Source organism: Protopterus annectens, chromosome 1.part0 (assembly GCF_019279795.1).
Source record: "Protopterus annectens isolate FY-2018-M chromosome 1.part0, PAN1.0, whole genome shotgun sequence".
Taxonomy (NCBI): domain Eukaryota; kingdom Metazoa; phylum Chordata; order Ceratodontiformes; family Protopteridae; genus Protopterus; species Protopterus annectens.
Genome location: NC_056725.1, coordinates 1,849,364,348 through 1,849,389,025, shown reverse-complemented (window position 1 = coordinate 1,849,389,025; position 24,678 = coordinate 1,849,364,348). Strand labels below are relative to the sequence as shown.

Below are 24,678 nucleotides of genomic sequence, written 5' to 3'. Positions count from 1 at the left end.
ACCCATATATATATATATATATATATATATATATATATATATATATATATATATATATATATATATATATATATATAGGTTCATAGGTTCATAGGTAGGTATTAGGCTATTGGCCCTAGGGCCTATATAAGCCTAGCCAAACAGTACCCTGGCTTTTGCCACCAAGAAAATTATTTTCCTGTGCTACTGTCAAGCAGAGCCACAGAAGTGATCCCCGGGGTGAATTTCCTATCTCCCATCCAGTCAACAAGATTTTTCTTGAAAAGTGCTAATAAGGAGCTTTGTTTGATATAGATAGGTAGTTTGTTCCAGAGTATGGGAAGTCTCTGGGACAGGAATCTATCCCTCCAGCATGTGCTGTTTATTGTGGTGACAAGATTTAGGTTCCTAGAGTGTGTAACTCGGAGGGATTGGAATTTCTTTATGTGGAGCATGTCCAACAGCTCTGGGTTTGACATAGCTTTGTATGTTAGGCAGAGATCGCCTCTGAGTAGGCGATATGCCACAGAATAAAGCTGGAGTTTTTTGAGACGGTTTGCGTAAGGCAGCTGTTTGAGGCTGGTAATCCTCTTTGTGAGGTATTTCTGTGGCCTTTCCAGTTGTTGTAGATGTCTTGTGAAGTACATACCAAAAGGGGTGTTGTACTATATAATGGGTCTAATGAGTGATGAGTAGAGAGGAACAATGACCTCTTTTTTCCTGGATGAGAAACCTTTTGTGATGAGGTGTGCCACGTAGAAGGATTTCCTGACTACTGTGGCGATGTGATTATCAAAGGTGAGACTACTGTCCATCTGTGTCCCAAGGTATCTCATCAGACTTTCGGTGTTAAGTAGACTACCTCCTATGTGGTAGTTCATGGGTACAGAGTTTGTAGCAAAAGGGATGACAATGCACTTTTTGGCATTGAGCTTGAGGCCATGGCTTTGACACCAGGCATCTGTCTCAGTGAGGCCCTTTTGTAGGATGTCCACATCGTTAGGAGTTTTGATTATGGCTCCTAGTTTGCAGTCATCTGCGAACTTTGTTAGCCAAAGACCTTCTGTGTTAGCCTGTACTTAAGAGAAGTAGATACCAAACAGGAGAGGACCTAGGACTGAACCCTGTGGTACTCCATTTGTCACTGGTCTGAAGTTGGATTTAGAGTCTGCTACTTTCACAGTGTGGGTTCTGTCAGTAAGCCAGTTGGCAACCCATCTTGTGACATAGGCATTTATACCTAGTTTAGTGAGTTTATCTATAATTTCAGAGTGGGGGATGGTGTCGAAAGCCTTGGCGAGATCTAGATAGGCTGTGTGAACCACCTTACCCTCATCTATGGCCTTGGTGACCGCTTCAAAGAAGTCTATCAGGTTTAGGAGACATGATCTGCCTTTTACAAACTCGAACTGGGTAGGGTCGAGTTTGGAGATTATCAATGTCATTGTTTATAAGTTCCATGACTATATGTTCCATAGCCTTGCAGACCAGGCTTGTCAGGCTAATGGGGCGGTAGTTCCCGGGGGTCATGGTGGCTCCCCCTTTGTGGAGTGGGATTACCGTTGCTGTGCGCCATTCATTGGGCACAAAGCCTGAGGTGAGGCTATGATTGAACATGGTACTTAGGTGGGGTGCCAATTCATTCTGTAGTTCATGTAGAACACAGCCTGGGATGTTGTCAGGTCCCATGGATGCTGTGTTCTTGGCTTTGGAGAGTGTGTTTTTTACCTCTGCAGCTGTGATTACAGGAACTTTGCGTTCTTCCGGTATAGAGATGGGCCCTTAAGGGGATGAGAGAGAGGTAAAGTTAGCACTGAACCTATCTGCCAGGATGTTGGCAATATCCGTTGGTTCTGTATATTTAGTGCCATTGTGCTGTAACTCAGAGCAGATCTGAGTGTTGCCATTGAGGCTTTTGACATAGCTATAGAATGCTTTGTGGTTGTCTTTAGAATCAGTGGCAATTTTGTTTTCATAACTAGCTTTGGAGGATTTTATGAGTGATCTCAGCTTCTTACTGAGGCTGACCACGGAGTTCCTCCAATCACGGGATTTTACTCTTTTTTTGCAACAGTTTCTTTCTTCTGTTGTAGAGTTTGTTTATAGCAGGGGACCACCAGATTGGCTTCCTTTTTTTGGAGGATAGCATTTTGGTTCTGCTAGGGATTGCACGATCCATGCACTCATGTAAGTGCTTATAAAATGCAATTGTAGAGGATTCAGCAGTCATACCTCTATTTTCCTTCAGCATGGGTGTCGTGAAGTTTGCCACTTCTGTCTTAAGAAGCGTGAAGTTGGCTTTGGAGAAATTTTTTATGGTGGTTTCCCTAATTGGGGTGGGGGTGGGATGCGGATGTCTATGATGATTTGCTTGTGGTCAGATCTGACCAACGAGGAATTGACCTCTGGTGTGGAACACCAGTTACCTATGTTGGTAATGACCAAGTCTAGGATATTACTGCCCCTGGTGGGGGTGTGGATAAGTTGATCCAAGACATTGGAATTTATGAATTCCAGAAAACATTGACCACAAGAGTTGGTACATGAGTAGTTTTCCCAGTTAATAGTGGGGTAGTTGAAATTGGCCATTATTAGGGTGTTAGGTTGTACCTTAATATTTACCAGTGTATCAAGAAATGAGGAGTGGGAATCCTGGGGTATGGTGGGGGATTTGTAGCAGGCTACAATGTGGATCGCGGTCTTGCCCAGAGTTAGTTGCACTTGGATAATCGCAGATTCATTATGCTGAGCAACTAGCCTGGAGGTGTTGATATCCTTAATGAATATGGACACGCCTCTGCCTTTAGTGCTTCAGTCCAGGTTAAGTGGCCAAAAGGTGTGGTATGAATTATAGCTTGGTAATGCAGGGGTGGTCTCTGACCTTGAACCAGGTCTCTGTCACTGCACAGATGTTGATGTTCTCCATTTTAAGGAGTGCCTCGAGTGAGTGCATTTTGAGGTTTAGACTTCTAGCATTAAGTAGCATTACCCTCATATTTTGCTTGCTTGTACCTGTTACGGTGGTGAATTTGTCATTTGAATCTTGCCTAAAAAAGGCACTATAGGGGTGGCAAGAGCCTTAGCCAATATCCAGAATCCCAAGAGCGACAGGTGCAGGCCATCTCTGGCAAAACATATATATATATATATATATATATATATATATATATATATGTGTGTGTATATATATATATATATATATATATATATATATATATATATATATATGCACACATACCCGTAGGTGCATGCCACTCTGGTGAGTCATCAATTTGTAAACACAGTGCTTCAGAATTTCATTGAAAACACTCTTTGCCAAGTGCTGCAGATGTCAAAATGATGAAGACTTATGTGCGTTAAGTAAAGGTACGTATGGGTTTCGGTTTTTAATGCCAAACTTTCAGATATACCAAACATTTCAGCATTAGGAGGGGAAGTGTGTGTGAATGTATTTGTGGGTTAAGTTTAGGGACAGACTAAGGGTGAAGGGAGGTGATAGATTTAGTGTTCTGCATGTCTGCTTTTGCATGTACTATCTGTCTGAGCATCTTGTGTAGTGATAGTGTTTCTTAACAAATTTTCTCTAAGGTAAGGCATATATTAGTAAGGAGGTACAGGGGAGTGAAGGCCTCCTACACTACCTTACTGTATAAACAGCCTTACCATATCCCTGTCTCTGCCAGCAACTGAACCTTTGCACCTTACATTAGGAAATCTCATTTCCATAACATTAATTAATTCAGACAAAGCATGTCTGATTAATGATAGGGTTTTGCTTTCCATTTCAAGGTGAAGCTATTTGTTTTCATTCAGTTATTTGTTGTTTTGATTTATTGAGTTTTTCAGTAAGTGTATTTCAATGTGCCTGCTTTGATCTCCAATGTTTCTATATTTGTACACAATGATATTTCAGCTAAGTCTCTAATAAGTGTTTTTGTGTGTGTGTGTGTGCATGTGTGTGGTGTATACATGTGTGCCATTGCATACTGGGTGTGTTTTGGAGGGAGCTGCTTTTTCCTGCGCACTGCAGTACCAGGATATCTTCTCTACAAAGTTCACTGCTCTGGAAAGTAGTGTCACATTAAATGCTATTATGTTTAGCTAGTAAACAGCAAGTGCAAAAAAAAAAAAAAATTCCTTACGGTAATAAAGAGACGTGAGGCTAACTGGAATGATTCAGAATTCCAAAAGCATTAGCTCAGCCATGTTTTATGCACGGCTTTGTTCATAGAAAAGTTCTTTCTTATTTTTCTGGTTTACTAGCATTTGGTACCTCATTGTAAAAACCATTATATATCCCCTGTCATTGTGCATATATGGCAAATGGGATAAGCCCTTTCCATAAAAGGACAGGATTAGAAGTTAACATAATGACCCTGCCTGTCACCTGTAAATGCAGTTGTTCTCCCTTTTGTACCACCTATAGTACTATTAGTCTGCATTTTCTAGCTCATTAATGTTGCAGTCATTAGCATCTCAGCACATTATTTTCAGCAGTAATACCCTAAAATTATAATAAACCTAACACACACACACACACATATATATATATATATATATATATATATATATATATATATATATATATATATATACATATAGCATTCAAGCTTTTCTGTGATAAAATAGTAGAACTACATACATATATATGCAACAATAAGAATGTTTCTGGGAGCATTTAGATTAAAAAAAAAAAAAAAAAAATGAGAAATACTTGAAATAACGACTTTAGACTTCTGCATTGTATTCCACATTCATTTCCTCGGCATAAATGGCCAGTTCTTATTATAAGCATATGTGCTGTAGCTGGTAGACCAGAGCAAATGATATGCTGCAGCTTTATCTTTGGCCGTGCAGAAATGTCACCCTGCTTTATATGCACTGTTTTACTGTGCTGTAATGAGAGTCTGAAATCTTGAATTTCACTCCATTAAACAATATTAATTCAAGAAAATCATTCACTAAACGAGAAAGAAAGAATGCCTTATGCACACAGTGTAAGATTTCACACTATTTTTCTCAGTTAAAATTATTCAAATGCATACCACAGAGATGACAGGAATGTCTGAAATGTGATAAAAACTGATAACTTTTTAACGTTTCTCAGAAAAAAAGCATATTACTAAAATGAGCCTGGGTGTTTCACCTTGACTATGTTTAGCTTTAGTTTAAAGGCAAAGAGCAAATATTTTGCAAATTCTGTTTACACCTCACCTTTACTTTACAGAAATAATTCATGTACATTTCATGGCTGTGTCTTTCAAAATTGCCAGAATTATCCATGCAATCTTCCAACAGACAGCACACTTACAGATGCTTCTGCCCTCCTTGTGTACTGCTAATAAGTTGTTCCAATATCTGCCTGCCAGTTATTTGCATCATTAGTACACTAGACTCCCAGCATACATTTTTAGCTCATAATGGGCATGGTTATTAAGACTGTCTTCACGTGCTTAATTACATGCTAAAGAAAATGTGAATCTCCTCACCTTAGAGTATTCAGTCAGTTACTAATTGCTAATTATTAATTCCCAAAAGTGCTGTACTTACCATGTTCTGGCGTGTTCGTACTCTGTTTCATATGCCTTTCCTATCCTGAGATGTTGTGTCATATGGGACTGTCTCTCCAACAGTTTTCACTTCCTTTTTTTCTGACAGTAGTTCTTGTCTTTTAAGCGCAGGGCAGGAAGCCATAGCCATATCATCATATTGATCTCTGTTTTTGCATGCAGTGTGTTAACCAAGGCCACAAGAAAAAAAAGAGTCTTTCTACTATAATGTATTGTAAAGAGTTTATGACATGAAAACACTCAGTGTCAGAATAATTCAAAGATCATGTAGAGGTTGTAGACTTACTACTGCTCTTTCATTGTGCAACATGGGTGGAGAGACAAAGCAGACTCATGTTTCTATTTCAATATTCTTCACTTTGCATTACATCCTTAAATAAGTTCCGTTTTGTTTTCCTCAAATAGTCTGCCTTTGGTAAAATAAGAATGGTTATTTTGAATTGTAGTCCCAAAGTGTCTCTGTGCACAAAGTTGTCTTTTTTTTCATATATGAATAATGCACTTAACAGTCCATTCTCCCTAATAACTTGATGTAGGCAAGCACTTCTACACAATTAAATCAGACTGAGGGCAAGTCAAATTAGGGAAGCTCAAACTACAATGACACTGTTATAGTCTTTGGAATTTTCTTGAATAATATAGTGCGCATAAACATGGGTAGGGAGTTCCCAGAGATGCATACATTTATAGTTGATATTAAAGTCAACAGCTTTTCTGAAATTCTCATTGAATAATAATAGCTGATAGGTAGGGATATCTGGGCAAATTCAGACAGCCTAAAGGTATTCTGAGGCCCAGTTCTGCAGCAGGAGTGTAAATAACAGTAAAATGCCTGGTATTTCTTAGCAATACCCGCAATCAGGGGTTTAATTATTTTGTCATAAAAATGTTGGCATAGTTTTTTTCTGCATTTACGTTAAATAGTTCCTATACTCGTCATATAGTTTAGCTGAAAATCCCAGAGCAACAGTTGTTCATTTAACTGCATAAGACAGATATTTGGATAGAGAAGTTGTCCCTGTAGATAACTGTATTAAACCTGAGTGATGTGTAATACATTTGTAAGGAGAAGAATAGCAAAATACAAATAAAATGTTGTAAAATACTCTGCATACAGTTCAGTACACAATTCTGCCTCACACACATTCTTCTTCATACTAAAACCTGTCCACATAAAAAAATCCTAACACACCTAACCTGGCTTAGTGGTGCAGACTTTGAGATTACCTGAGTTCAGGTACAGGAGGAAACAGGTGGTGGTTGGGGGTGAGGTGGGAATAAGCAGCAGTTGTCACCTCAGCCATTCCAGAATGGAGGGAGGGTCAGGGTTTCTGCCATTGTCTAAGGACGCTTCACAGTGGTCAAGATGATGGGCTGAGATTACTCAGAAGACTGGCATTAGCTCAGCTCTGAGCGGGGGTGGTGTCTTTATCTAGATGATGCTACAACTGGTGATGTGTGTGACATCAGTAAGTTACACTCAGTTAGGGTTTCTTTCTCATGGCACTCCAAACGTTCCTTTGGCAATGTCAGTGTGACACCCCACCACTGGCCCAGTAATCAAGGAGCCTCAATCCTCACCACTGACAACAGTGAGGGATGTACATTGGGAGGATGACAAGTACATACACAATATTTCCAGATGCAGCTCTCTGCATCAAGTGCAATTCCCCTGAAGAGCGCACAGAGACCACAATCAGTCTGGGGCTGGTTTTTCCCTCTTTCTGCAGATCCCCAATAAGGCTCCCCACTGGCACAGCTGTAGGGCTGAGATCCCAGCTGAGTGGCCAAGCCAAGACCTCCAGCACCCTTTCTGTCCAATCAGTGCTTCGTGTCCCTGCCCAGGTAGCTGACACACACACACACACACACACACACACACACACACACACACACACACACACACACACACACACACACACACACACACTTTGAGGTTTGATTTATATACACACACACACACACACACACACACACACACACACACACACACACACACACACACACACACACAACCTGGGAAAGGCTGACATAGGTTTAGTAGCTATGCCCCCTTCTGCCCTGACTATAAGCCGGCTTTTACTGTCACCAGCCATGTCTTTATCAGCTACTTTAAGGCATTTAACAAAAGGTGTCCAGTCTTACTGTGTAATCTTACTATTAATCCAAATGGCAGTTTGACCAAGAGCAAGGCTATTAGGACTGGCCCACGCTGTCACAAAATAAATATGTAAGTACTCTCAGAACTTAAATATGTCTCATAAATATCAGCCACAATGATAGGTTTAAATATATTTAATTATAAAGAATAAAAGAACAAGAAAATACTCAGTAAATAATCACAGTTATATCAGAGTTCAAAATCACAAGAAATATTTAATGCAACATTAGAAGACAGTCTCAAATAAATAAAGAAAACATCTAAGCTATACTTCACTATATTTCTGTCTGAATCTTGGAGAATTACTATACTTCAATTAACTTACTTACAGAGCAATGCAAGTGTGTGGTAAATGGGTTTTCTTGTCAGATCATAAACAAAATGCAGAAAGCTAGCTCTCTCTCAGAGAGTTCTTAAATTAATATTTCAAATATTACTGCTGGGGTAGCTTGCAGCATGACATCACTTCTTGTCTTCTGACTATCCCAGGTAAAACCCCCCACTGCAGCTGGTAGTATTTTGCATATCGCTCTGTCTGTCAAATTACATAGACCCCAGATCATTTGGCAAATGGTGTAAGTTGTAAAATAATTTACATTTCTCCACATTTAAAGATAGTACAAAAAACTTCTCTAGTACAAATATTCTGTCTCCTGTTGACTGAAACTGAAATATAGCATCCTTTTATGATGTGGTTATACAGTAATTTAAGGTTTCAACTATTATTCTGAAGTAAACTTGTTGTGTTTCAGTTTTCATTGTTGTTACAATTTATACATCTAAACAGTTACAATAGCGCATATACATTTCTACTCAGTACTTTACAAAATATCTCTTCAGCATACGTCTGTACAATATGACATACAGTTCTAATACATTTGTAACACAAGTATCTTGCATGAACCATGTTGACATTCACAAATGACACATAGCCATTTACAAAATTCCAGACAGCTGGGCTGGCAATATCTCTTTTTGTCACAATTCTATATATATCATATGTATATTCACAAATGACATATAATTATTTATACAATTCCAGCTAGCTGGGCTGGCAGTATTTCCATTCGTCACCCCCCCCCCCAAAAGGCTCAAGCTAGTTTTTCAAGTGACCCTTGAGAAACACTGCTTGAGAGAGTTGAGCCTATCTAGGAATACCTTACCCCATTTCATGTCTTGAGATTCCAGTTGCCTTGACATTACTGACCCCAGTACAGTGCTGTACTGTCATATTTTATGCCTGCAATCCTAAGCTCCACCATAATAATTTGGGATTTTGTTGGCTGGCTGCCTGTAAGCATAGATACCCCACAGACTCTTCATTCCTTCTACTGCAAATACTTAGCACCAGGGCCTCCCTGTCATGGTAAGGTTTCATCATGTTAACATGGTACTGCTTGTGCCCCTGCCTCCTGCCTAGCAGTTCTTCCATGTAGTTAACATCACTAACCTTCCTTACCACCTTGAAGGGTTCCTCCCAAGCTGCCTGCAGCTTGTTATGTCTGATAGACATGAGAACCATTACTTGCTGCCCTACAGCATACTCTCTAGCTCGAGCATTCCTGTCATACCAGACCTTTTTCTGCTGTTGGGTTTCTGCCAGGTTCTCCTGGGCCAAACCCATGAGTTCCCTGAGCCTTGTCCTGAAGTGTAGGACATATGCCACAACAGACTCCTTCTGGGATTTACGCTAAGCCTCCCACTCATCACAAATTAAATCTAGAGGTCCCCTCACCCTCTGCCCATATAGCAACTGAAAGAGTGAAAAACCTGTGGATTTCTGGGGCACCTCCCTGTAAGCAAACACCAAACGGAGCAAATGTTTTTCCCCACTCCTTCTTAAACTGGTCTTAAAATGCCTATAGCATGGTCTTGAGTGTAGAGTTTAACCCCTCAACAAGACCATTAGTCTGGGGATGGTAAGGGTGGTTTTTAGGTGCTTAAGCCCACAGTGCTCCCACAGACAAGCCAGCAGGTGTGATGTGAAATTGGCACCTCTGTCAGTCAGTATTTCTTTTGGGAAACCTTCCCTGTTGAAAATCTCTAACAAAGCATTTGCCACCTTTTCTGCCTCAATGGAGGATAGGGCCACTGCATCAGGATATTTGGTAGTATAATCTACTACCACTAGGATATACTTCTCCCTGTGGAACATGGAGTACTCAGAGCCCTCACAGTATTCATAGCTACCCTCTGAAACTGCTCGTCAATCAAAGGCAAAGGCATCAAAGGAGCCTTGACCTTGTCTCCTGCCTTGCCTACCTTTTGGCACTGCTCACAGGTCCTGCAGTACCCTGTTACATCTCTGGAAATCCCAGGCCAATAAAAGTTATGCATAGTATGTCTCTTGGTATGCTTTATGCCCATATGACCTGCAAAGGGAATATCATGAACTATGGCTAGAAGTGCCAGATGGTAGGCTCTGGGCACTACCAACTGCTGTATTCTCTCCGTCTCTAGCCTGCCTTCAGGGGTCCACTCTCTATACAGTAACCCTTTATCCCATTATACAGATTCCCCCTTCCCTTGAAAATCAGTTGCCTCACTAGCTACCTCCCTCAGGCCTTGTAATGTAGTGTCTGAGAGCTGAGTCTTTCTCAACTCTCTCTCTTTGTAACCCTTCCCAGCTCCCCTTCCACAAGAAATCTGGTATTCTCTGACAGTCATGCCTCACTGTCAGCCTGGGTACTACTACTCACCTCTGCCCTTGCAGTCACTCTGTCCAAGGGACTGGAACATCAGTACCCACATGCAGCTGTGGCTCACCTTCAGTCTCACTGCTACAGGGTAGGTCCCTCCCTGAATTAACCAGTCCTGGCTTCAAATGTGCATTCTGTCTAGGTACCCTCGGGCTACCAGACCAACATGCCTGTTTCCAAACCTCACTGCATGTCACTGTATGCATACAAGATACTGCATTATCAAAATCATTCTCTATCAGGACATCTGCAGGGATATCCTCAAACACATCTAGTTGCTTGCTTCCTTTTCCACCCTCCTAGTCAAGGTGAACCCTAGCTAAAGGTATTTGGAATGGGGTCACTCCTAAAGCTCTGACTGGAGTAGACTGCCCAAGCAAGTAGTGCTCCTCTTTAACCATTGCAGGCTTCACAATGGTTAAGTCAGAGGCTGTGTCTCTCTTAGCAGTGGTCTCCTTTCCATATATTAAGATAGGCTATAACCTTTTGTGGTAGTTAGGGACTCTTGTTGTCTCCAGACAACTTACTGCTGGCATTTTGTCATTCCCACTTACTGACTCAACCTTTTGTTCCCCACTTTGCCTTCATGGACATCTATATGCTACATGGCCCCACTGGTCGCATTTAAAACATTTAACCCTTAGTCCTGGCTGTGTACCTGAACTAGTGGCTACCCCTGCTACTGGAAAACTCAATTGGGGCAGTCTAGGCTTCCCACCATGGGTTCTTTTAGACCCATGAGCAGCACTGGTATCCCTTTCCTGTGCAGTGATGCACTGCTTGCTAGGAATAGGTCTCCCTTTTTCCCCAACTCATTTGCAGTATTGCATTGCCTATCAGCTAACCAGATTCTCATGTCCTCAGGAAAGTGCTAAGGGCTTGTTCCCTCACCAAAAGGTCTGCCAGCCCTTCAAAAATGGTGACTTAACACCCACTCACCTATCTGCATTGGGTCTGTGCTCACAAACCTTTTTCCTGCAAGCTTCAGGTATTAACTTAAAACACAGACAATTTTAAACAGTATTATAACAGTATTAACAGTATTATAGTTTAAGCAATCAGTACCAGACAATTTAGAAATAGCAGTTACAGCTTTACCATGGAGTAAGGGGGACAGGAACCGTACCCAGAGCCATTGGTCAACATTATACTTTTGCATACCCTTTCAAACATATGAATAAAACTGTCAAAATTATCACCCACTGTAAATTGTGGAAGAAATTTATTGACCTTTGTTGCTTTTGGGGTTTGGTTACTCCCTTCCCCATTACCTCCATGACTCTGGCAAAGAGTCAGCATCTACTTGTCATGTTGCCTCTGCCTCTCATTCTCTTCAGCTTCCAGACATCCCAGTCTCTTTGCTGCTTCTAATTCCATTTGTTTCTCCTGCCACAGTCTCTCTGCTGATTCTGTTTCCAAACGTTTGGCCTCCAGTTCAAGTCTCTTTAACTCCAGATGGATTTTTAAGTCCTCTGTGGAAAGGCTGAACTGTACATTTTCTGAGAGTTGTGCCTCCCGAAGGCCAGTCTGATTGTCCTCTGGACTCCTGGTCTGTGATTCAGCTGTGCCCAAGCTACAATAATTTCTGCCTTAGTCAGGTTGGCATGCACCAGTTCTTTAGCCTGGCACATCTCAGCCAACTGGCTCCTTTTCCACTTGCCATACTCTTCTGCTGACATCCTTGCCTGCTCTCCCTGACTAACTAAGCTAACAAAAAAATATATATATTGTGATATGAATCTCTGAATGTTCACCATGTGGCTGATTGAGAGTACAAACACCTTCCTTAGTGACCACTGTTTACAGGCTACAGGAGTTCAATATTCACACCACTGAATACTAATGTGTGGATATCCCACCACTGCCAACCAATATATGTGATGTGGATATCACACCACTGCTCAACAATATATGTGATGTCCCACCACTGGCCCAGTAATCAAGGAGTCACAATCCTCACCACTAACACAAGTGGGGGACGTACATTGGGAGGATGACAAGTACACACCCAGTATTTCCAGAAGCAGCTCTCTGCATCAAATGCAGTTTCCCTTAAGAGCACACAGAGACCACAGTCAGTTTGGGGCTGGTTTCTCCCTCTTTTTTCAGATCCCCGATTAGACACCCCAGTAGCACAGCTATAGAGTTGATATCCCAGCTGACTGGCCAAGCCAAGTCCTCCAGCACCCTCTCTGTCCAACCAGTTCTTTGTGTCCCTGACCAAGTAGCTGACACACACACACACACACACACACACACACACACACACACACACACAGACACATACACACACACACACACACACACACACACACACACACACCTGGGAAAGGTTGGCACAGGTTTACTAGCTATACACCCTTCTGCCCTGACTATAAGGTAGTTTTTACTGCCACCAGCCATGTACTTATCAGCTACTTTAAGGTCCTTAACAAAGGATGTCCAATCTTACTGTGTAATGTTACTATTAATCCAAATAGTAGTTTGACAAAGAACAAGGCTATTAGGAGTGGCCCACAGTATCACCAAATAAATATGTAAGTACTCTCAGAACTTAGATATGTGTCACAAATATCAACCACAGTGATAGGTTTAAATATATTTAATTATAAAAGAACAAGAAAATGCTCAGTAAATAATCACAGTTACATCAGAGTTCAAAATCACAGGAAATATTTAAAACAACATTGCAGGGCAGTCTCAAATAAATAAAGAAAACATCTAAGCTATACTTCGCTATATTCCTGTCTAAATCTAAGAGACTTACTATACCCTACTTACTTACAAGGCAAGGCAAGTGTGTGGTAAATGGGTCTTCTTGTCAGGTCAAAGACAAAATATAGAACGCTATCTCACTTTCAGAGTTTTTAAGTTAATATTTCACATATTACTGCTGAGATAGCTTGCAGCATGACATCACTTCTTGTCATTTGACTATCTCAGGTAAAAACACCCACTACAGCTGATAGCATTTTGCATCTCTCTGTCAAAATACATGTCCCTCAGATCTTTTGGTTAATGGTGGAAGTCATAAAATAATTTACATTCCTCCACATTTAAAGACAATACAAAAAATGTCTCTAGTACAGACATTCTGTCTCCTGTTAACTGAGACTGAAAGACAACATCCATTTATTACATGGTTATAAAGTAATTTTTCAGATATTCTTCTGAAGTTAACTTCTTGTGTTTCAGTTTCCATTGTTGTTAAAATATATGCATCTAAACAGTTACAATAGTGTATATAAATTTCTGCTCTGCTTTACAGAATATCTCTTCAGCATACATGTCTGCACAATATGACATACAGTTCTAATACATCTGTAACACAAGTATCTTACACGAAGCATGTTGGCATTCACAAATGACACATAACCGTTTACAAAATTTCAGACAGTTGGTCTGGCAATATCTCCTGCTGTCGCACTTCTACATAAATCATATTAATATTCACAAATGACATATAATTATTTAAAAAATTCCAGCAAACTGGGTTGACAGTGTTTCCATTTGTCATAGTCAGGATGATGTTGTATTGGGGCACCCTGATGTCTTCTCTGTTCTTTTAGGTCCAGCCTACTTACAATCAAAGTTTCCCTCATTCATAGAGATCCTGGTCAGAAGGCATAAGTTAAACAAATGACAAGGAGAGGGTGGTGCACTGGATTGAAGAGGAGCTCCTGGACATGTTAAATGTTCAACTAAGCTGCAAGGAACCAAACAGAAAAAAAATCTTAACACATATAAAAAATTGTTGGTACCACAGTACATATGAGGCAGACTTCATCTCAAGTGTCACAATATTTATTAACGAACAATCCTTGTTAAAAGAGGTTTAAAACAAATAGACGTGAAACACCTTTGGTGTTTTTCGTTCGAAACAGTGCCCGAACTTCTTCAGACAAACAAACACTGACACTTCCAAAATACATATTTAAAATAGTTCGTAATAACGTTATTACGTTATTCAATCAATTAAATGAATCCGCTAACTGTTAAAGGTGTAATGTCTAATTCTTGTATACATGTTTAATATTACACCAAATTTATTGTAAAACCTGTTCATGTCCACTTTTTGTATATAAAATCATTAAGAATCATTAAAAACTTGATTTTAGTTCCATTTTTAATTAAAGTAGTGATACATTTACATTAATACATTTTGGACATACGAGATGTGTTTACATCCACCAGTCAGAAGGGGTAAATTACTTAAAGAGAATATCAAGTTTTTAATGATTCTTAATGATTTTATATACAAAAAGTGGACATGAACAGGTTTTACAATAAATTTGGTGTAATATTGAACATGTTGTATACAAGAATTAGACATTACACCTTTAACAGTTAGCGGATTCATTTAATTGATTGAATAACGTAATGACGTTATTACGAACTATTTTAAATATGTATTTTGGAAGTGTCAGTGTTTGTTTGTCTGAAGAAGTTTGGGCACTGTTTCGAATGAAAAACACCAAAGGTGTTTCACGTCTATTTGTTTTAAACCTCTTTTAACAAGGATTGTTTGTTAATAAATATTGTGACACTTGAGACGAAGTCTGCCTCATATGTACTGTGGTACCAATGCTTTTTTGTTGCTGTTTTCAGTCGTGAGGAAAAGTTTCGTTACATATAAAAAATTGTTATGTACAGTAGCAGCAATAAAAGTAACTGGACTTTAAATGGATATTCTTTATTAATATTATTTATTAATTTTTTTTAATAATGTGGATATAATGTATTATTTGAAAATACACAAACCAGAATAGTGCTCTTTTAGCCATATCAAGTGAATTTACTTTGCATTTCTTCTTCACAATTCAGTTTCACTTTATCATGTCAAGTGTTACATGTTTTTAGAAAAACACTCACATCAGTACTTGGTCAAAAAATGCAGACCACACACCACACGAAGTTGGTAGTAATTATTTGACTACACATACTATATTGCTTCTGCTGTTCAAAAATTTCTAGTATAAGCTCTGTGCTTAACTAGAACTGTAAAGTGCAGTCACTATACCCTTTTAAAATATATTGTTCTAGTGTTTTTTTTTTTAAATAAGAAATAGCAATGTATAATAATTTTAATAAAAAAAATATTTTAGAGTGGGAATACCGTGAATTGTTTTTCTTTTTTTTTGGAAGTTCAACCACAGAATTAGCCCAATGATTGCCCTTTATGCATCCAATTGCTCCATTTATTCTTTCATCATCATGAAAGCCTTTTAGCCTGTTTGCTCCCTGGTGGATGTGACAGTCAGGTATTATGAAGCTGGATAGTTTATAGATCCTTTTCCTGTATACTACACTGTTTCCTCATGGCAGCTTGCGTGCTGTACTGTAACTGCTCTCAGGATGTGTATGCATTGCATTGCAATCGTGCAACCTACTGGCTAAGAGATGCACTGCTGTGCAATATGGCAACTCTAAGCTTACTGGTGATACAATTGAATACCTACGGTTTTCTCCTATACAGTGAGCTGAGATGCTTCTCTCCCCCAGAATGGCTGTGCTGATATAAACCATTCAATCCCATCCTGCCCTATCCTTTCCCACCAGCACCTGTGCTGCTAGTCAAACATGGGTGATCTGAGACACAGTCAGAGATTTATCACTCCGTACCATCAGACTGGTGAGTTGTTTTTTGTGTTGATGGCATTTATAGTCTGCATCTGTTTCTTGCATTTCTTAAAATGATGAGGTTGCAGGCCTCAGAACTGCAGTAGTGAATATGTGACAATGTAGACCAACTCTGAGGCTGAGCTACCTCATGATATCCTCCTGTCTCCCAAGTGGAATGATCTGGGAGTTAATGTACACAGGGATGATAAAAAAGCTCCCTGCAAAATAATTCTTTATAGGTGTAATATGAGACTTTTGGAATTTGTATTTTTTATTCACAGTTTACATTTGAAAGTACTTGGACAGCAGGATCAGATCTTAAATTTCTGACAGAGAGCCATACCACACATAGTATTCTATTGTATATGGTCAGAATTATGATGTTTCTTTTCATGCGGACTGCGTCATGGAGATGTTGATAATTATGTCTCTGAAGCAGACTGTGTTGATATGTTTTTTCAGTTATTTTGCAACATAATGAGTGCTTCTTGTATGAGTACAATCAGAAAAAAATCTTTGTATTTGACATGTTATTTTTAATTTAAAAACAAAGCTTTCTGCAAGTGTTTGTGACATACTACTCAAAATTAAGCACATTAGAAGCATATTAGAAGCTGATCAAAAAATGCAGGACATGCGAAGATGCTACTGGTCATCTGAGTACTCATAATACACTGCTTCATCCATTGAAGATTTAACTCTGGTATAAACTCCATGCTGATGTAGAATTTGAAGTTAAGGCACTAGACAGCATCAGGCATAACTAATGTTTCTCTTTTTAATATGATAATGGTAATGTATGCTGTCTCTGCAATATTAATAAAGGAAAACAATAGAGTATCATGGATTTAAGGAGTATTTTGTATTTCAATGTACTTTTTTGCAATTCTGACATAACAGTGGGAATTATGATTCCTGCACAGCTGTCCCTTTCTGCAGGTTCACATATGCAGCTTATAAATAAAAGGGCCAAAATGGCTCTTATACATTCTATTATCAGCATAATATTTAGTAAGTGTTTCGGTGACTGGTATTTTCAGTTTGAATCATTTCACTTACTACCCCAGCTCAAGATAAATGGCAGATTGCAATGTTCAAAAAGTCTGAAAATTACTTTAAGTAATAAAATCAGCAGAGATAATCTGGATGACGTGATATCTGAATATTGTTAATTTTATTGGGTACTGAAGCTGACTGCCTCATTTTTGCCAGGTTTCTTGCTATCATTTGACAATAAATTAAAATACTGCAGGCTTTTGTGACCTGATTGCAGCCTGTTTGGAAATGTGCCATAACCCTTTCTCATTTGTTGTGCCTTACCTTTATATCTGAAGCTGAACTATTTGAGATGGTGCATTTTTATTTGCATGCTCATCTTCTTCACTTGCTGAACATTAGAAAATGTAATATGAACCTATGCAAATTATGATGCTCTGTTGGAAGTACAGCAAGATAGCTGAGTGATTAAGGTGTTTTCCTCAGAGCTTCAGGGCGTGATGTGTAATCCTGGTCCTTAAGGGGTTTTTCAGTGCATTGTAGTATCTTTTCAAAACTATACTTGTTGACAGGAAACTTTAAAGTTTGTTTCTTTTATCTTTTTCTCTCTTCTTCACACACACACACACACACACACACACACACACACACACACACACACACACACACACACACACACACATCTATGTGTGTGTGTGTGTGTGTGTGTGTGTGTGTGTGTGTGTGTGTGTGTGTGTGTGTCTGTATGTGTGTGGTATTACTCCATATAGTCTAATATTTGAAATATTGAATGTCTATAATGCTGGCAGAATCAATTGAATAATCGTATTATCACAGAATGCTGGCATTACTTAATGGGAGGTCATGGTACAGTGGGGAGTGGGAATTTGAGTAGTCTTCCCGACCACCTTAGTGCTATGTGCTAACCCTACCCCTAATCTTAACCCTACACCTTAACTTAAAAAAAAAACTTTCTGTAACAATACCACTTAGATGCTAGTGGAATGGAGAAGTTTTAGCAGAAAGATCACAAAAATAATGTGCTTTCTTTTTGTGACCTTTAGTATGTTTGAATTTGTGCATTTTTGATATTGTGGTAGTTCACAATATTGCATCAACTGTTTTTCATTCAATTTAATGATATGATGATCTACCAAGATATAATCATATCCTTTGAGGAACGGCTACAGCCACAATTTATTTAGTGCTTTCATCTTTTATTGGCAAGTCTTGACAATAAAAGAAGAAAGTACTAAATAAATTGTGATTCCAGTGGTTCCTCAAAGGAGTGTTTGGTTATTAATTTGAATTCTTTTTGAAACTCACATTAAAAGACTGGTGTTTGTTTGGTTTCACTTATTATATATTTGCCTTACTAGTAGATCCCAGGTCAAAAGTGAGAAAAATATGCATCCAGATATTTTATGTTTAGTTACGCAATTAGTCTATCATCAATAGCTTATGTATATTTTTGATGAATTATTATGTTTACCTAAATCACTGGTGCACAAAATCCCATAAATCTCCATCCTTAGTGTATTCACTAAAATCTAAATAAATGTTCACATACTGCTCATGCAAAATACAGATAAACATTCAACTACAAAAACTTCTGGCCCACTTAAGGCAACATCTCAAACCGAAATCCATGCAGTATTAAGTATATGACTATAGAGATGGCATGCTCTGTTGTTGTGCATTTATATAGGAATCCATCTAAACTTAACCTACACATGTTATAGTGATCTCCTGAACTTAGGGAACAACTACCACAAAAACGTAACTACATCTGTATGTGGTCATTTCCAGGTGATGAAATACTTTAACATCCTCTAAAAAGCTTCTTCTGTGTGCCACCGATGTTACTGTGAACCTATAGGCTTTCCTTATGTAATCAAAAGTCAAAATAAGCCAACACACAGCAAGGTCATGGTTCCTTTGTGGCAAACACTTTTATTTAATACATATTCTTTTTCATTCATGAAAAGACAAACAGGCTGGTTTCAGCAAGAACTGCCTTCATCAGTGTTATAGAGTCACATCGTTGTAGCACATGTTTAAATAATACTAGCCACATAGTGACTGGCTGACTACAAAAGTTCATTTAAAACAGGTGAAAATAGTCCATCTAACCTAATAATCCATGCTTTCTCACTTTTATTTACAATATCATGCCATCCTGATTTGTTGGCCCTATTATAACCTTATCAATAATGATAAATGTAAATTTAGCAGTGGAATGTTTCAAAGTGTGCTCGAATAATGCATTGGACAGATGCCTGTTTTTTACATCACTCATATGTTCTGAAATTCTGGTCCTAAATGGACGTGATGTCTATCCAATGTAAAACGCAGGGCAAGTACATATAGCGAGATAAGTGACCAAGTCAGAGCTACAATTACCAAAAACATTGATGTCAAAAAAATTGGGGGTATTTTTTGTGGTAAATTGTTTAGTCTTAACCACAAATTTACACATTGAACAACATGCACAAGATTGACATCCTTTAAGAATTTCCCCACCTAAAGTAGTTTGCTGTTCTCCACATACATAAGATTTCTTTTTGTAATGATTCAATATGTTACTCAAAGTTTTACCTGTTTGATAAGAGAACAAACATTTTGATGGTATGATTTAATTTAATGTGTTGTCTGTCAAAAGTATATTCCAATGCTTTTGAATAATGTTCCTAAAAAGGGGAGTATTCAACTCAAAACTGGTGGTTAATCTCAATGTATTATCTGAAACTTTATTAGCTTGATAACACAAAACTTGTGCTCAACTCAGATGTTTAATTGAGTCACAGGCCTTAACAACATCACCTCTTTTATATCCCCTAATACAAAATATATAGATCAAATTAGACTTTTGTTTCTCTAATTCTATATCAGATGAACAAATTCTACATATCTTTAAAAACTGTGATTTGGTTATATTACGAATGATATACCCAGGATGGCAACTCATGGCATAATAAGGTGTTAAATAATGGGTATTTATGACAGACACTGCTCTCCAAGGTTATGTCTCCTTGTACCTTAATATCTAAATCAAGGAATGTAATACTACTGAGATTGTGCTGCACAGTAAATTTGATTTTTTCATGTATTCCAATTTAGATATTCCACAAATTCCAACATATAATTCAAATCTGACTTCCAGACCTACAACAGTCATCCAGGTACCTGCTCCAAATGTCTAAAAATAAATAATGACTACAATCATATATGATATACTCTTCAACATATCCCATGAACAAATCTGCATAAATGGGGGGGGGGGGCTCATCACTGTACCCTTGAGCTGTAAGTAACACTCACCATTAAAATAAAAACATTTTTCATCAAAACATGTTCAAACAGGCAAAGAAGAAAGGTGTTGAATCTAGGGCTGTATAAAGGAATGCGTTTAAGTCAATATTCTAAGGCCATCAAACCAGCCCAATGCGGTATATTAGTGTAAAGAGCAGATTCTCTAATGTGCACATATACTGACCTTGTTCCAACTGCATATCCTGTATAATATTTAAAAATTCAGTCGTGCATGTGTGTATGTGTGTACAGATTCTCTCTCTCTCTCTCTGTATATATACATATATATATATATATATATATATATATATATATATATATATATGGGTTCCATACACTAGATTGAATTTTCACTAATTTGAAATAGTGCATGGAATGCTCACTGCAGTGAAAGTGCACTTAATCGAAAGTGCACTTACGCGAAGTTCATTACAATGAACGGGTGTTGTACTGAAGTTCCATGTAGTACTCATGGACTTTAGGGTTAGGGCACGGGTCATAGTAAGGGGATAGCCCATAGGGCTATCCCCTTAACATGACTCATGCCATAACCCTAAGGTCCGTGACGACTGCAGCACAGTGAAGGACATAGCAATGTCCTCCATTATGGTGCGATAGTCATGAACCTTAGGGTTAGGGCATGGGTTAGTGTAAGGGGATAGCTTTACTAACTATTCCCTTACCCTAACCCGTGCCCTAACCCTAAGGTCCGTGATTATTGCACCATAGTGGATGACATAGCTTGTTTTTTATGTCCTCCACTGTGCTGCGGTGTTTTCGGTGAAGTGCACTTACGCAAGAGTTCACTTTCGTTACAGTGAACTTTCGCAGAAGTGAGGCTTCCTATTACAAGTTCGAAGTACTGAACTTTTGTTCTTGTAATAGGAATCCATATATATATATATATATATATATATATATATATATATATATATATGATACAAACATTTGTGTACTGCTCAGTAGGGCATGAGTATAAAAAATTCATATTGAACTGGTACTCTTTAAGAAGTTACAGACTACAGTCAAGGAAGTAACAAATCTGCAGGTCATGAGAAGTTGTCCTGGTACTTGGCAGATGTCAAACAAGCATTTTGCCCAAGAAATGGCGACAGTGAAAGAGCATAAAGGCAAATACTGAAGTAGAACCAAATACTATCCCTAAAGTCCCTATGTGCAAGTTAGTTACTCATGCATTTAAATAGAAGTGAAAATTGAACTGCAAAAGTTGGAAAGATTAGGAATATTGCTCAATGTGAATTGAAGTGAATGGGTTAAACCCATAGTACCAGGCAGGGATATTCATTCTAGCAGAGATTTCAAACCGGGCACTGCTAATGACAAAACATTGTCAGTTTACAAGCACTTAAGATATTGTTATTTCCTTCACATTTTGGGTGGGAGAGAACTGGGTCAAAAAACTTATGTCACACAGTCATATTTACAAATGGAAATTGAAGAATCCGTGAAGAGAATTGTAATCATTAGTATACCCATTGTTGCAGCCTAATATTTTTTATGTTTCAGTGCAGAATTTGCCTTTTAGCAACAGAAAGATACTCCAAATAATTCCTAGTATATGGGATGCCTAAATATATTCTCTTGAGAAAGAAAAGTAGCAAAGGTCATATAGACAACCTCAACAGGTTAAATCAGTACAGACTTTAATCATCCAGAAAAAAGTGTGAATTTTCTGAAGACTATTATTTTGGGCATGTGCTTGAAGATAACTGAGTACACAAATGACAAGATAAGATGGAGACTTTGCTGAGAGTCTCCTATCCTTAGAATGTGTCACAGTAAAGGATGTTCTTGGAATTGAGATACTGACTCAGATTTACCCTAACCACTCAGCAGTACTGCAGCCATTAAATGCAATATGACAGAATGGGTGAATAAATGATGGACTGACTGGAATACAAACATACCTGCAAGGAGTAAGTGAAAGTGACAGTACTGCACAAAGTCTTTTGTATTTGATAGTATGTATTGTGTATGATGAGTCATTTTCAGTTCCATCCTAATTATAGAGACGCAAAAATTAAGAAGCACCAGCAGATGGCAGATAATGGAATGATGCCATTGAGAACAGAAGTATACAGTGTACAGATACTGTTATTGTACAGTGATCAGAGTTTTAACTTCAGTACTGGAAGCATTTCAATACATAAATTTTCACCAGGATGGCTCGTGATCAAGGACGATGCAAAATTGCGCCTAGAATATTTTTCCTCAGTTTTCCACAATTTTCACCTTATTCTTTTCATAAAAATCTATATTTTCTATAATTTATGATATATATTTCACTAAAAATGCTGAAACAATTTCCTTACTCAAGTAGAGCTAACAAAGAATATTGACAGTTTAAGAAAAGGTTGCAGTATATGGCAAGGAAAGCTAGGCTATGCCATTTTCAAGTCTTTTGTTCTGTGCCTGGTTTCATCATTCAGGCTAAGTGTTAGCAGTCCTTGACCACATGAATCTAAAGTTAAAACAGGCAATCATAAAACTTTTCAGTGACAAAGCAAATTTAATAATAGGTTTGAGAAGAGATGAAAATGCCCCCATTTGCATGAATGAGGTAGTGACTACAAAGTTTTGACTATGAGCAGGATCCCCCAAAAATACATTAAGACAAAACAGCCTTTGCAGCCACTTTCATTAATGTCAACAATAACTGGCTTGTATCAATTCAACAACCAAGTTTAATCAACTACTTCACCATGTACTATATATAATTTCATCAAAAGAGGACAGCTAGCTGCTAGTCATACCACCCTCTCATCTATTTAATCCAACCAGAATGTAATCCATCAAATGTTCCAGCCAACTTCAGACTTGTGGAGCACCACTTATTCAAGGCCTTGCCAACAGACCAAATGACCCAGGAAAGAAGACAGCATTAAAGGGGGAGGACCAGCAGTCACCCACCCACTAGGCTGCATAGCCTTCCTCTTTTTTTCCTGGCCTTACAAAATACTTAGTAAAGGTTGTGCTCCTTCTGATGTAAAACTTGGTCATATCTCCTTGAATAAACACTTGTAAATTAGACTTGAGAATGATGGAGGAAATTACTCAGTAACATTCCAGTGACATTTACCTTCAAATAAATCTCTATCTTAAAATGATAAACAACATTTTAACAACTGGCTTTGACTCTTTCCCTTTCTTTTCTTTTTTTTTGTTTTATAAAATTGCAATATATAAAAAACTGGACTTAAAATATTGTAAGTAGAAATAATAAAGGCAATTCAGAACAGAAGTCCAATAACTAATTAGTGAACAGGACTTGTATTCATAAAGACAGGCTAACATTAAACAAATCCATTTCAATTTGCTGTAGCTGGATGCTGTTCAGAGCAAACCATATAGGGTCAATGTCCTTAAAATCACTGGATTTCAAGACTGGAAAGCCAGCTGGCTGGTAGCATTTGTCAGTTGATTGTTCAAAAGCCTCCAAGATGATTAGATAGCTATATGAAACGGCCTATTTCCAAAACAATCTTGAGATAATAGCTGACCACACAATCTGGATTCCTGGAAGTATTTCCTTGGATTTTATCAGAACACTCAGCATGCCTGACAAGAGCTTCTTCTTCAGAATGATGTTGAGGTTATTACCTCCTACATGAATAATCCACAAACTAAACTGGTCCAGTTCCTGCTGAATAGTATCCAGAGCCCTAGGAACATGGTGTACCAACATTCTTGGGTAACCCTTCCATACTACTTCAACATGAGAGGGATCCAGGCCCAAAAAGGTTCTATTAGGCATCACCCTTGATCTAGAAAAAGCTCAAAGAACAAAGAAATAGCCCAGAGTCATGATAATTCTAAAACCTGAAAAGTAAAACGAGGATACTAAAGAAAGCCACTGGCAGTAATGCACATCACTCACTAATGATGAAGAGGACAAGCGCCCAACTCTTAGTAAGTGCAATGGACTTTCCTTCTCTAGCTAGGCCAAGTCTCAACCAATACAGAAAGAGTGGGAGGAGACCCCTTCTTGTGGTAACCCTTGAATGGATAATCCCCTCCTGGCCCTTGCAGGTCTGATCCATTTTGTATCTGCGAATCTCTATACTGATTACATTGCCCATAAATACCAAGTTCTTCACTAACTCATAAAGCATTCCAATAAAGAGTGAAGCCCAAAGGGAAATAGAGGAATGATCCATGAATAACAAATTCCATTGATGAGGACCCTGAGAAGCCCTTTGCCATTAAGTCTACTTCTGTCAGCTGCCTCACAATGAAACATATCCCTACCTTTCAATATCGTGGCAACAGTGCAAAACTTGGAGAAGTCAGGGATACCTAATACTTGCATTAAAGGTAG

At 38.4% G+C, this 24,678-nt stretch overlaps 1 protein-coding gene across 1 annotated transcript in view; it reads right to left on the bottom strand.

The window, feature by feature from the left end:
• FYB1 (FYN binding protein 1) overlaps positions 1-5,598 on the bottom strand; it is a 2,052,110-nt gene extending 2,046,512 nt beyond the window's left edge. The window contains exon 1 of the mRNA XM_044069852.1: positions 5,530-5,598. Coding sequence (XP_043925787.1) covers positions 5,530-5,532 — 3 coding nt within the window. The 5' untranslated portion in view covers positions 5,533-5,598. The remainder of the gene's footprint in view (positions 1-5,529) is intronic.
• Between the last annotated feature and the right edge of the window lie 19,080 nt (positions 5,599-24,678).